Source organism: Engraulis encrasicolus, chromosome 17 (genome assembly GCF_034702125.1).
Source record: "Engraulis encrasicolus isolate BLACKSEA-1 chromosome 17, IST_EnEncr_1.0, whole genome shotgun sequence".
NCBI lineage: Eukaryota > Metazoa > Chordata > Actinopteri > Clupeiformes > Engraulidae > Engraulis > Engraulis encrasicolus.
The window spans coordinates 48,414,554-48,427,139 of NC_085873.1; the positions used below are offsets into that span (position 1 = coordinate 48,414,554).

At 43.7% G+C, this 12,586-nt stretch overlaps 1 protein-coding gene across 1 annotated transcript in view; it reads left to right on the plus strand.

Annotated features, from left to right (window-relative positions):
* sun1a (Sad1 and UNC84 domain containing 1a) overlaps positions 1-12,586 on the plus strand; it is a 34,620-nt gene that overhangs the window by 6,077 nt on the left and 15,957 nt on the right. The window contains exons 4-8 of the mRNA XM_063221003.1: positions 621-650; positions 2,264-2,644; positions 3,833-3,955; positions 8,070-8,237; positions 9,822-9,905. Coding sequence (XP_063077073.1) covers positions 621-650; positions 2,264-2,644; positions 3,833-3,955; positions 8,070-8,237; positions 9,822-9,905 — 786 coding nt within the window. The remainder of the gene's footprint in view (positions 1-620; positions 651-2,263; positions 2,645-3,832; positions 3,956-8,069; positions 8,238-9,821; positions 9,906-12,586) is intronic.

Genomic DNA, 12,586 nt, shown 5'->3' on the forward strand with positions numbered 1-12,586 from the left:
CACACATATCTCTCCTCCCTCATAGACGAGTCCTGCATACAAGAAAACACACACATGGACAGCTTCTGGGGTAGAGACACACACACACACACACACACACACACACACACACACACACACACACACACACACACACACACACACACACACACACACACACACACACCAGGCTTTCAATTCAGGAATTTCAATTCAAAATAATGCCATAATACGAACACTAGGTGGTGCCATTACCTTGAATTTCTTTGAATTTAATCAACACCACCCATTGAAAGTACATAGAACACCACCACTTAGTGTTCGTATTATGGCATTACTTTGAATTGAAATTCTTTCCATTCGGAATTTCGTACAAGCCTGACATACACACACACACACACACCTCTCCTCCCTTATAGACGAGTCTTGCATACACTAGAACACACTCATGGACAGCTTCTGGGGTACACACACACACACACACACACACACACACACACACACACTCCTCCCTTATAGACGAGTCTTGCATACAGGAGAACACACACATGGACAGCTTCTGGGGTAGACACACACACACACACACACTTTGATCATCCATGCATGCACGTGTTGCTGATGATTCTTGCTCTGTTTCACAGGTCTGGATGGCGAGGGTGAAAACCAGCTGGGTAAGCGTTGAACTGTTTTGATCATAGCATATACCGTAGTAGAGCATTGGTTCCCACTCAGGGAGGCGCATACCACTAGGGTAGGAATGGGTTATCGGTATCGGGTTCAGATATCAACATAATTCAGAGATCCGATCGGATCGGAATTTTCCCAAAGTATTGGAATTTTCCTGATACTGACATTGAGCCAGGTGTAATGTTAATTTCGCTTGCATATTACTTTTCAGGATGAGATTGTTACTTTTTACTTTACTGTTTCCTGTTCTTCTGACTTCCTTTTCTGACCAAATAGTCTACTTGGGCCTACCTCAAGAAACCCAGGCATATATGTGGTTTTGGTATAGGATCGGAGTAGTATCGGTATCGGCAGATATCCAAATTTAGATATCAGGATCGGATCGGAAGTGAAAAAAATGTGTATCGGTGCATCCCAACACTAGGGGTACCTTGGTACACTATGGGGGGTACGTGGAAAAATATGTATGAACCATAGTCACACTGGGATAGAGGAAGAGGTATGATGCATGATGTGACAGTAAGGCTTGGGTTTGCGGTGGTGGTAGAAGGGCCTGTTTGGCAACCAGAAGGTTGCAGGTTCAAACCCCGCTCTGCCTGACCCCATGGATGTGTCCTGGAGCAAGATACTTAAAGGGACACTGTGCAGGAAATGGTCAAAAAAGGTACTGCAACTATGCTGCTCATTGAAATTGGGCTGCCTATTGCCAAATTTGATCTTTACATGAAAGTTTTCTAAGGATTAAACAAATATTTTCTAGTATGGTCCAAGTACAGTCATTTTTGCAGCTGAAAATGGCTATTTTTGGAAGATCGCTCTTTTCATGTCTGAAAAGTGCAATTTTTCCAGTCATAATGAATACTTAGAATTTGATGTTGGTGGTAAGTATTCATGAAAAAGGTAACATCAGTGAATGGGCAGTATGCATTCTGGAAATAAACAACTAAAAATCTCACACAGTGTCCCTTTAAGCCAGATTTGCTCCTGGTAGCAGGTGGTACCCAGTGTGTCAACCACTGCCATCGGTGAGTGAATGTGAGTGTGAATGGGTGAATTTGAGGCATAATGTAAAACGCTTTAAGTGCTCGAGGGAGTGGAAAGGCACTATATGAATGCAGTCAATTTACCAGTTGAGAAACACTGCAGTAGAGAGTAGGGCTGCACATTTATGGAAAAAGTCATAATCACGAATATTTTGGTCAAAATCGTAATCACAATTATTGATTTTTTTGAAAATTATAACAAGATGAAATATAACCTAGAATGAATTATATACGGGATGAGCAAAATAAAATGAATTGTAATAATTATGTAAAGGCAATAGCATGAAACTTAGGTGGACAGATTTCTGTCCAGAAACACCAGCATGTCAGTATGTTCTGGCTTTAAGGACGCTCTCAAAGATATGTCACTATTGCCACAATCAAATCACGAATGAAATCACGACTTCGATTTCACAATTTTATCACGATTTTCCATTATTTTCGATCAATTGTGCAGCCCTAAGAGAGAGCGTTGGTGGTGGACCTCCATGTTTCTGCACGCTCGTGTGAGTTGGGTTTATGTCCGTCTTTCTGTGTGTCCTTCCGTCCGTCAGATCAAACCATCCTGGCAGGTGGCGGTGACGTCATGACTGCGCAGACACAGACGTCGGTGATGAAGGGCGTGACGTGTCGAGACTGCAGTTTCCAGGAGACCTCCGCCACCTCTACCTCCACCGCCACCTCCACGCACCCTTCCTCCCACAGACACGCCCCCTCTTCCTTCCATAGACACGCCTCTTCCTCTTCGTCCTCCAAGCCGCCCGCCCCTTCCTCATACAGACAGCCTGGCTACTTGGCGGCGGCCTCCTCCTCCTCGTCTGCTGCTCACCATTACACCTCGTCCTCGTCTGCTGCTGCTGCTGCGGGTGGTGGTGTGGCGCCCCCTCATGGCACCACAGTGTACAGCAGGGACAAGGCCCGCAAACAGCGCCCTGGTAAGAGGCTGACACATGCATACAATACATATAGACAAAATTGGTTTAATTTGTCCAGGAAATTGTCATATTATGGAGCAGGATAGGATTAAGAATTCTTCATCATGTCTGAGTCTCTGGCTCGTTTCATACGTTTCTTTTTTGCAAGAGGAACTATCAGAACAGCGGCCTCTACTGGGCATTTCAGGACACACAGCCTGGTTCATGAATCATTAGTGAGATCCAAGACAAGATCCAAGAATCAAGACTAAAAAAGGCAAAAGTCTTTTTTTTTCTCTCTCTCTTTTTTTTTTTAGGTATTTCTTAAAGGACCAGTTCAGTCAATTTCAACAGGCAGTTGTAATGCTCACACTACCCTGGACTTGTCAGTACCTGAGTTTTTTTTTTTCTTTTTTCTTCAGTCTTTTCCGAGATCTTGGTCGTTGTAATGGGGGCAGCGCTTTGTTTACATTTCAAAAAAACATTTTTATTTATTCCCAAAAACATCCGAAAGGTTATGCAACATCAGCTGACAACTAGCAAACAGCGGTACCTTTTGGGAAAATATTTGGAGTAGGCCTATGTTAATTTTTAAAAAAATGTAAAGTGAAAAGAAATCCCGCACACTGTCCATTCCACCAACAAACTTTAATACAACGTTTCGGTCATCCGACCTTCTTCAGGTAAAGTTAAAAAATGTAAACAAACGCTGCCCCCATTAGAATAACTCATATCTCGAAAAGGACTTAGCCGAAAAATATGGCATCACCTGGTACTGACAAGTCAATGGTAGCGTGAGCATTACAACAGCATATTGAAATTGACTGAACTGGTCCTTTAATTTACAGTGAAGCAGAATAACGTTTAGATAAAGCCGTCAAAGTCTTCAGATGTCGACATGTTAGTCTAAGGCACTGTAAAGAAATAACCTGGTCCTGTACAGGGGGGTTGGGTCGTTTGTGCGTGCGTGCGTGCGTGCATGCGTGCGTGTTTGCCCATTTGTGTTTTTCCGCCTGCCTGCAGTGTTTCTGGTAGTCTGCAGGTGGCACCAAACTCTAATCACATGCATCTAGCGTTGGCCAGGGGGCCATGTTGCCATCTCTCATTGCTCTCTTGCTTTCACCTGTATCCTCTACTGTGATGTAGGCGTCTTGTGAGTGAGGTGTGTGTTGCTTTCACCTGTATCCTCTGTACTGTGCTGTGCTGTAGGCGTCTTGCTGACGGTGTCTGAGGTGTGTGTTGCGTACGGCAGGCGAGCCGCAGCGTCTGTGGCGTGTGTACTCTCTCTGCTCGCACACGCGTTACTGCAGCGGAGCCCTGCTCAGGGCAAAGGTACATCTACCGTCTCGTCAGACTCAAGCCACATGTGGCGTCCCTATAACTGGATTATCAGTGTTTCTTAAAGTGTGGGTTGGGGTTGTCAGCAAGGATCAGAAAAGGTATGTGAGCAGTAATATACTTAATTCAATGCCCGAGCGAACCTGATGATACACAGAGGCGAAACGTGTTGTTCGCTCTGAATAAACGAATAGGTGGGGGGGGGGGGGGGGGGGGGGGGGGGGGGGGGCGCCTCTTATAGCAAGGGTAGGGCTTGGGCTCTCTCTCTCTCTCTCTCTCTCTCTCTCTCTCTCTCTCTCTCTCTCTCTCTCTGTCTCTCTCTTTCCCTCTCTCTCTCTCTCTCTCTCTCTCTCTCTCTCTCTCTCTCTCTCTCTCTCTCTCTCTCTCTCTCTCTCTCTCTCTCTCTCCCCAGAAATCCACCTTAGTCAGATTGTCAGTTTTTCTTAAACGCTCCATCAATTCTAATGTCTTCACACTCTTGTCAGACAAGTCATTTTGTCGTTTCCAAAATCTGTTTTGTACCTTTCATGCCAAAAGTGTTGACTTTAAAACCCAGGCCACAGTGCCCTATTCAAATCTACACTAGGATATTCTCATTTCATGATGCTGATCCTGCTTCTAGTCAGTTGTTTCTCCTTTCCTCTTGTTTACAACAAAGTTTTGTGAAGAGTGTTAGTGAGTTGTTAGTTACGTGTGTTTTTTTTGCTATGTTCACACTCTATGCACACATTGCTGAGGTTATATGCACCGTGTGAAGGTAATTTCACTCCCGTTGTCCTCGTGATCCTGACCACAATGTGGTGCTGGTGGTGGTGGTGCTGGTGGTGGTGGTGGTGGTGGTGGTGGTGGTGATGGTGGTGATGGTGGTGGTGGTGCTGGTGATGGTGGTGGTGCTGGTGGTGGTGATGGTGGTGGTGGTGGTGGTGGTGATGGTAGTAGTGGTGTTGCTGGCGGTGGTGGTGGTGGTGCTGCTGTTGCTGCTGTCAGTTTGTGCATTATAGTTTGTATGAAAGCTTAAAGGTGCGCTGTGTAATGATTTTTAGTAGCTGCTTTCTAGAATCCGTGCTGCTCATTCACAAATGTTTCCTTTTTCATTGATACTTTCCACCTCTATTTTAGGTATTCAAGATGGCTGGAAAAATTGAATTTTTCATACAATGACCTTTTTAGCTGCAGAACTTGCTGTACTTTGGTCATACTAGCTGTGCTTTGGTCATACTAGTGTATTAGTGTTATTATTCAGCACATATTCACGAAAAGATCCAAATTTGGCACTAGGGAGCCCAGTTTCAATGAGTAGCATAGTTGCAATACCTACTCTGACCCCCATCCCACACAGTGCACCTTTTAATGATGAGAACTGCTTATGAGCTGTAACTCACATTAAAGCACTTCTTCCAATTATTTCAATATGCTGTTGTAGGGCTGCACGATTATGGAAAAAATCATAATCACGATTATTTTGATCAAAATTGCGATTTCGATTATAATCACGATTACACCAACCCCCCCCCCATTCCAGAGTAGCCTATAAAAAAAAATAAAGCCAAATTTTAAAAAAAATCTGTTTCTTAAAATTTCAGTAAAGTTATGTAGTGAATATGATAAAATATGCCATAGGCCTCTACAGTGGCGAGATCTTATAGGCTCCTTAACAGGCCAACTGAGTGGCATCACACTGTATTTTCCCAAATCACTTGCAAAAACACAAGTAGGGCCTATTTCAGGAAGTGGGGGTAATCAATGTGTTTGATTTGTAATATGACATTGGCAGGGCAGGGTGAGTGAAGACCAGAACATGTGTGTACCTAGGCCATACCAAGAAGCTGTGGTCTGCATGATGGCATGTCTACACTCACAAAGCATGGCAGCATAACCAACTTGATAAGCTGAACGTGTGTGCTGTCTATTGTATGATTCCCAGCTAATTTCAATTCTGGACTGGAGGTAGTGCACTAGGAGAGTTAGAAGGAGGTTATCTCTGTGTTTTAACTAGGGAAAGAGAGAGTGAGTTAAGAAATCAAGGTTGTGCTGAAGAGCTGTCACTTTTGAATTTAATAATGTGCATATGCTCTGGTCTGTTAAGTAATACTTCATGACTTGGCATGAAAACATAACCATTTAAATAAAACACAGCTTCATGATGTGTATTATTGCCTAGGGTTCTGTTAGGTTCTGCAAATTTGGACTGCAGTGCATTTGTCAAGCTAGCAAGCTAACACATTTGAGAATGTAGGAAGCAGAAGCAACTATGGCAGCTACACATTGTGTTGAATTTCACTCATTGTAATTTAACTCACTACACCAGTGTAACTTTACATTACTTGTCCACCAAAACAGCTATGATATCTACACGCAGGTTGGTGTTATAATAACACCAACCTGCGTGTAGATATTTGAGTAGTGAGTAACAGCCACTCTAATTGTTGTAGACAACATTACTTAGCTTATTTCGTTTGTGTTAGCATGCTAACTAGCGATTTTTTTTAGACCAGAATTAAAGCTATTCCTCTTGGTTTTCCATAATCACAAACAGTTGCTGGTCAAAGCACATAGTTTCAAAACACCTCCAGAGACTCCAGCATCATGCAATGGCTGGTTTAATGTTTGAATTCCTCATATATATCCACCATTAGGATGAAACAACTCCCCTCCACTGCCCAGCAGTGAGTGCACTGACACGGAGATTTCCGTCTCCGACTCCCAGCCAGCCTGCCAAAATGCTGCCGCCCGCCCCCTCTCAGTATTGTCTGCTTATTGGTTCACAGACTTATCCTCCACCCAGAGACAGTTGTCAACAATATTACTATTGGCTGAAATGTCTTTGTGCTGAGATCGTGCGAGCAGTGCACAAGTCTGCAGGTGCGCGCACCTTAGATGGAACACTGAATTTCCTCCCATAAAATCGCGATTTTCATGTTTTATGATCGTGGCGGCCAAAATCGCGATTTTGATTAAAATTCGATTAATTGTGCAGCCCTATGCTGTTGTATTGCTCACGATACCCTTTACTTGTCAGTACCTGGTGATGCTGCATTTTTCAGCTCAGCCCTTTCTGAGATCTGAGCTATTCTTTTGGGGGCAGATTTTGTAAACATTAAACTTAACATAGGCCTACTCCAAATATTTTCCCAAAAGATGTCGCTGTTTGCTAGTTGTCTGCTGATGTTTCATAACCTTTTGGATGTTTTTGGGAATAAATGAAGTTGTTTTTTTTTTTTTTTAATGTAAACAAACTCTATAGGCCTACTCCAAATATTTTCCCAAAAGATGTCGCTGTTTGCTAGTTGTCTGCTGATGTTTCATAACCTTTTGGATGTTTTTAGGAAAAAGTTTTTTTTTTTAAATGTAAACAAACTCTGCCCCCATTACAATGACCAGAAGCTGTAACTCGTATTAAAGGGGTATGCCACTATTTTGGGGGCTTAATACCGTTAAAATCCTTAGCCAGGGTTTATATAGGTGGTAAAGTGTCTTATGTTTCATGTAAGCCGTTGTCTTACAATGCTACACGGATCCATTGACTTTCACTAGCTTAGCGACATATTCCCTCTTTTAACTTGTCTTAAAACAAGACAACGGCTTACATGATAAATAAGACACTTTACCACCTATATAAACCCCAGCCAACGATTTTAACTGTATTAAGCCCCAAAATAGTGGCATACCCCTTTAACTCCTGCTGTATTAACTAGTGGTGTGGATTGGCACTGCCCTCACAATCCGATTCGATCACGATTCGGGAGGTAGCGATTCAATTCGATTCGATTCTATGCGATCCGATCCGATCCGATTCAATTACAAGTAGTCAGATACTAAGCAACATTTTATTGGCTGTTTTCTGTATCAGTCTGTATCAGTCTTGCAATGTTTTGAAGTGCTTTTATTTGATTTAACATTCATCCTCCCGAAATATCCATGTAAGTAATTGAAACTTAAAAAAATTGCTGGATCGATTCTGGAACTTGCCGGATCGATTCTGGATCGTCCATGCCCCGCATTGGATTGGATCGCTGAATCGATCATTGTTGACACCACTAGTATTAACTCCTGTATCACTTTAACTCCTGCTGTAATAACTCCTGCTGTAATAACTTAACCCCTGTAGATGAGCGGTCCTCCTCAGTGGCTCAGGCGTGTGTGCGGGCCTGTAGGAGAGCTTGGCTCTCTGCACTGAGGGCTTCAGGACCCGTCCTCACTGCTCTCCGCCACAGGGTGGCGCTCTCCGTCTCTCGCTTGCACGCCGTCTGTGCCGCCCGAATGGCCCGTGGTAAAGGTATACAGTCAGCGCCGTCGTTTCCCGCCGTGGGCTTGGGTAATGTAGACCATCCACTGAGGAATGTGTTTGTGGTTGCACATGTCCATTACAATATGAAGCGTTACGATGCAAAACTCTTTTAAGTGCCATTTCAGCAATAACGAAATATAAAGAAACTTGTGTTTATACGGGAAAATACAGCACTTCTAGCTAAATCAACAAGAGTTTGCTAATTTGTTTAACCCTATTCAGACTGGGCTTTTTTGTTATTCCTGGGCCTGGGGTGGGGCTCTTTTGACCCCCCCCTCATAACTCATGAACGGAATACAGTATGATTAGAAACTTGGGGGAGGTGATCTACGTTTGGACATCTATGAATGACATAATTTTTGTGTAATTATCTATTATGACGTCATTATGACATCATGTTATTATGTCCAAAATCTCGCCATAATGGATTTTCCAACAAATTTAGGTAATGCACTTAAATTTTAATGATTTTATGCTTCAAACCACTTAAATGCTCACAAAGTTGTCTGATGCTAATGGAAATAACAAAAAAATATGAAAATATATGGCGTCATAGATATGGTTATGTGATTTTTGGTCAGACACAACAGAAAAAATGATAAACCTAATCTTTCGGTACCTAACTGTAGCCAACTAAATGTTAGGAAAAGTCACAAAGTTTCGTTGTCATAGCTTAAGTCGTTAAGGAATTATACAACTTCAAAGTTGGTGCGGGCACTTTTACCCCCCCACCCCCCCCCCCCCCCCCCCCCCCCCCCCCCCCCCCCCCCCCCCACCAGTCTGGATAGGGTTAAATTACAGTCTGTTTCTGTAGATGAATGTGAAATGCACTTGGAGGGTTAGCTGCTGTAATGGGACTGAAGTTTTGCCACTGGTGGTGATGACTATTGGTTTGGCATTGGCATTTGACTTCATCTTGACTCGTGTCCGCTCGGCCATATTTGCTCTGGCCATATGCGCTCTGTCTTACTGTCGGTTTACATAGACACACACACACACACACACACACACACACACATTTACAGACATGCACTGCACCGGGGAGGCACTTATGTCTGCATGAGTCACAGCAAAGCCAGAAGTTTATCTCTCTCCATCTCCATCTCTATCTATCCTCTCTCTCTCTCTCTCTCTCTCCTTCTCTATCTTGCCATGAATCCCTCTCTCTCTCTAGCTCCCTCGTCTTGTTTTTTTGTTTCTGTTGTCGTCATAAACAAATGGGTTTTCACCGGGCTTCCCTGTCACCTTGGCAACATGCAAACCTCGCTGTCACGCACCTCAACCCACCCCATCCCAACCTCTCCCTCTCCCTCTTCTCTTCTGCACTGTGATTGGGTGAACGAGGGATGTGGAAGACAGGTGTGAAGGGAGGAGTGCAGAAGAGGAGGACGCTGCTATATGGTCTGTGTGTGTGTGTGTGTGTGTTTGTGTGTTTGTGTTTGTTTTTGTTTGTGTGTTGTGACGAGATGAATGCAGAAGAGGAGGACACGCTGCTTCATCTGATGCTGTACGCTCTTTGTTTGTGTGCGTTTTTGTTTACGTGTGTTGTGTGTGTGTGTCTGTGTGTGTTAGCGGATTGGAGGTACTGCGCCACTAGCATGAACGGCGATGGACACGCGGAACACGATGGTCACGGAGATGCAGGTGCCTCGTTATGTGAGTACCAACACACACACACACACACACACACACACACACACACACACACACACACACACACACACACACACACACCATTATGTACTCCAATGCGTGTGCAAGTGTACAAACTTGAGCAATCTTTCAAACCCTATGAGAATGCACAAATGTGCAAGACTTGTACTCTCCCATGTTTAGGAGTTTGTTTTACATAAATACAAGCTAACTTGCATACACACTCACACGCGTTTTTGAAAACAAACGTGTACAGTTCATCAAATATAGATCATGCAAATAACTTGGTCCCATTTCTTCCATGAAGTACAAACCCACATATGCTTTACTGTACTGCATGAGTGCTGAAACTGTTAGTGTGTCACGCCATTCAAAGCTGCTGTAGACAAAACAAATTAACAAGTTGTAGAAATGGCTTTTCCAAATGGAAAGCTGCATTCCAACGAGGAGTTTTGGTCTATTGATGGTTATTGACTGGCATTAAAAAAACACTTATAGATTTTTTGTTTTTAAAATAACAGGCATGAAATGCAACAGGTTGGTCTGTACTAAATCATTATTGACTGGCATTAAAAAAACACTTATAGATTTTTTGTTTTTAAAATAACAGGCATGTAATGCAACAGGTTGGTCTGTAGTAAATCATTATCATGTTCCTCATTTTCACTTTCAGTTTAATAAGTCTCCTTGTTTAACCCATGTAAGGTGTTCATGTTTTTGTAACCTAGAAGGTGTTGGGGTCATTTCATCTGGTTTTTATCTTGCAAGATTGTAACATTGATGCACAACCGGAGGACTGAACAATATCTGCACTCCATTACCTACATCAGTGATTTTCAACCTATGGGCCGGGGCCCACTGGTGGGCCCTGAAGGTATACCAAGTGGGCCTTGAAATAATATCCCAAAAATTATAATCACATTTTGGTGTGTGTTGCTGCTGGATTTATTCGTAATCGGGTCAGAGGTAGGCCCCGAACATTTGTGACAATTTCGAGTGGGCCCCAAGTTGGAAAAGGTTGGGAACCCCTGATCTAAATCATTCACCCTCCCATCCCCCCTTTGACCCAAATTGATTCGGGTCAAAATGACCCGGGACCACCTCCTGTGTAATAGAAATGTGCAGGGGGCAAGGGGGAGGGTCACTAACTTTTTTTTTTTTTCCCAGATTCATTTTCCTGAAAGAAAATGAGCCCAAGTCAGTGAATATCAATGTGAAAGAATAATAACTGATACTATTTTTCTCAAGCTAAAAACTGAAAACGGGTCCAAATGACCCAAACACCTTATCAGGGTTAACCTTATGTTGGACCAGATATTTGCTAGGCAGCAGAAAACGCAACCACCTGATGATAAGTTTCGAGTTTCATATTCTGGTTTAAGTCTGGTCTTTCCATGGTTGATTTTTGTCCTTTTTGGCCCCTCCTGCCACCCTTCTTTGCTTACCTGCCTACCCGGCCTGGTCCCAGGTGACGACTGCAAGAAACACCAGCAGCACTCGGACACACACTCTGCTGAGGCCACCACCACTACTACCGTCACGTACACGCGCTACAAACGCCCCCCCAGCACAGCACGCCGCGTATGGGGGAAGCTGTGGGCTGTCTTGGCTTCAACAGGTTACATCAGTAGCAGTTAAAACATTCACTATTGACGATTAGTTTGACCTCGTCTGTAGTGCTTTGGGATAGTTCCAGAATGTGAACAGTAGAGTTCAGTGGCAACTGTGTTAGCATGGGATGGTATAGCATGGGATGGTTCTAGAATGCATATGACTGTTCTAGAATGTGTAAAGTTCAGTATTGTCTGTAGTTACCTGTACGTTCCCCACACACCATACATTATGGCAAGATTCCAATTTGTTATTTTTGTAATTGATTTATAATTTGAAAGATCGGTATGTTATCGTTGAGCCCAGTTTTGTGTTTAGTGCACATCAGGGATCACTGCGCTATGAAGTTTTTAAATTAATTTAAATTGAAAGACAACCTTCGATTAGTATCAGCATCCTATTAGTTCCCTTACCCGCTGTGTTACATTTGTCCTTCACCTTGATTGGTGGTCGCACAGGCCGTGGTCTACTGTGGGCGGGCCAGAAGCTGGTTCTGCTATTCTGGTTGGTCGGGCTGAAGATGCGCTCTCTTCTCCCATCAGCTGTGGAGTCTCCAGGTCAACATGATGCCACGTTCTCAAGGCTGCCCTGATCACCAAATCACCTTGATCTCCTCTTTGCATGTGTAGAACTAGTAGCCTGATTATCATCGACTTTCACATCTCTTCGAGACTTGGTCTGACCTAGAGCATAACAATTAACGTTTCTCAAACGGCATGCATGGTTGACCCACCTCCCTTGGTTTGCTACTGGTCGAGGTCAGAAAAGGCTGTGCCGAAGTTTAAACCAATCATTTTCTTTGTACAAATAGAATGTCTGTTTGAACCACGTCACTGCTTTGAACACAGCCTCTACCCAGGGCCGTTGGAGCTGCTCAAAGTTAACTGCTTCCCAACAAAGTGGGTGGAGTTCCTGAGCTCTGCGGAGCTCAGAAAATGCTTGCATTGCTCTTGACCTGACTAGTAGCAACGCCAAAGAAGTTGCGTCAGTAGGAGGGCGCAGCCTGGCTGTAGAAGTATTGCAGTAGCTTGGCCTCTCCCGCAAACTACTAGGACTGCGTTGCAATATGCAAC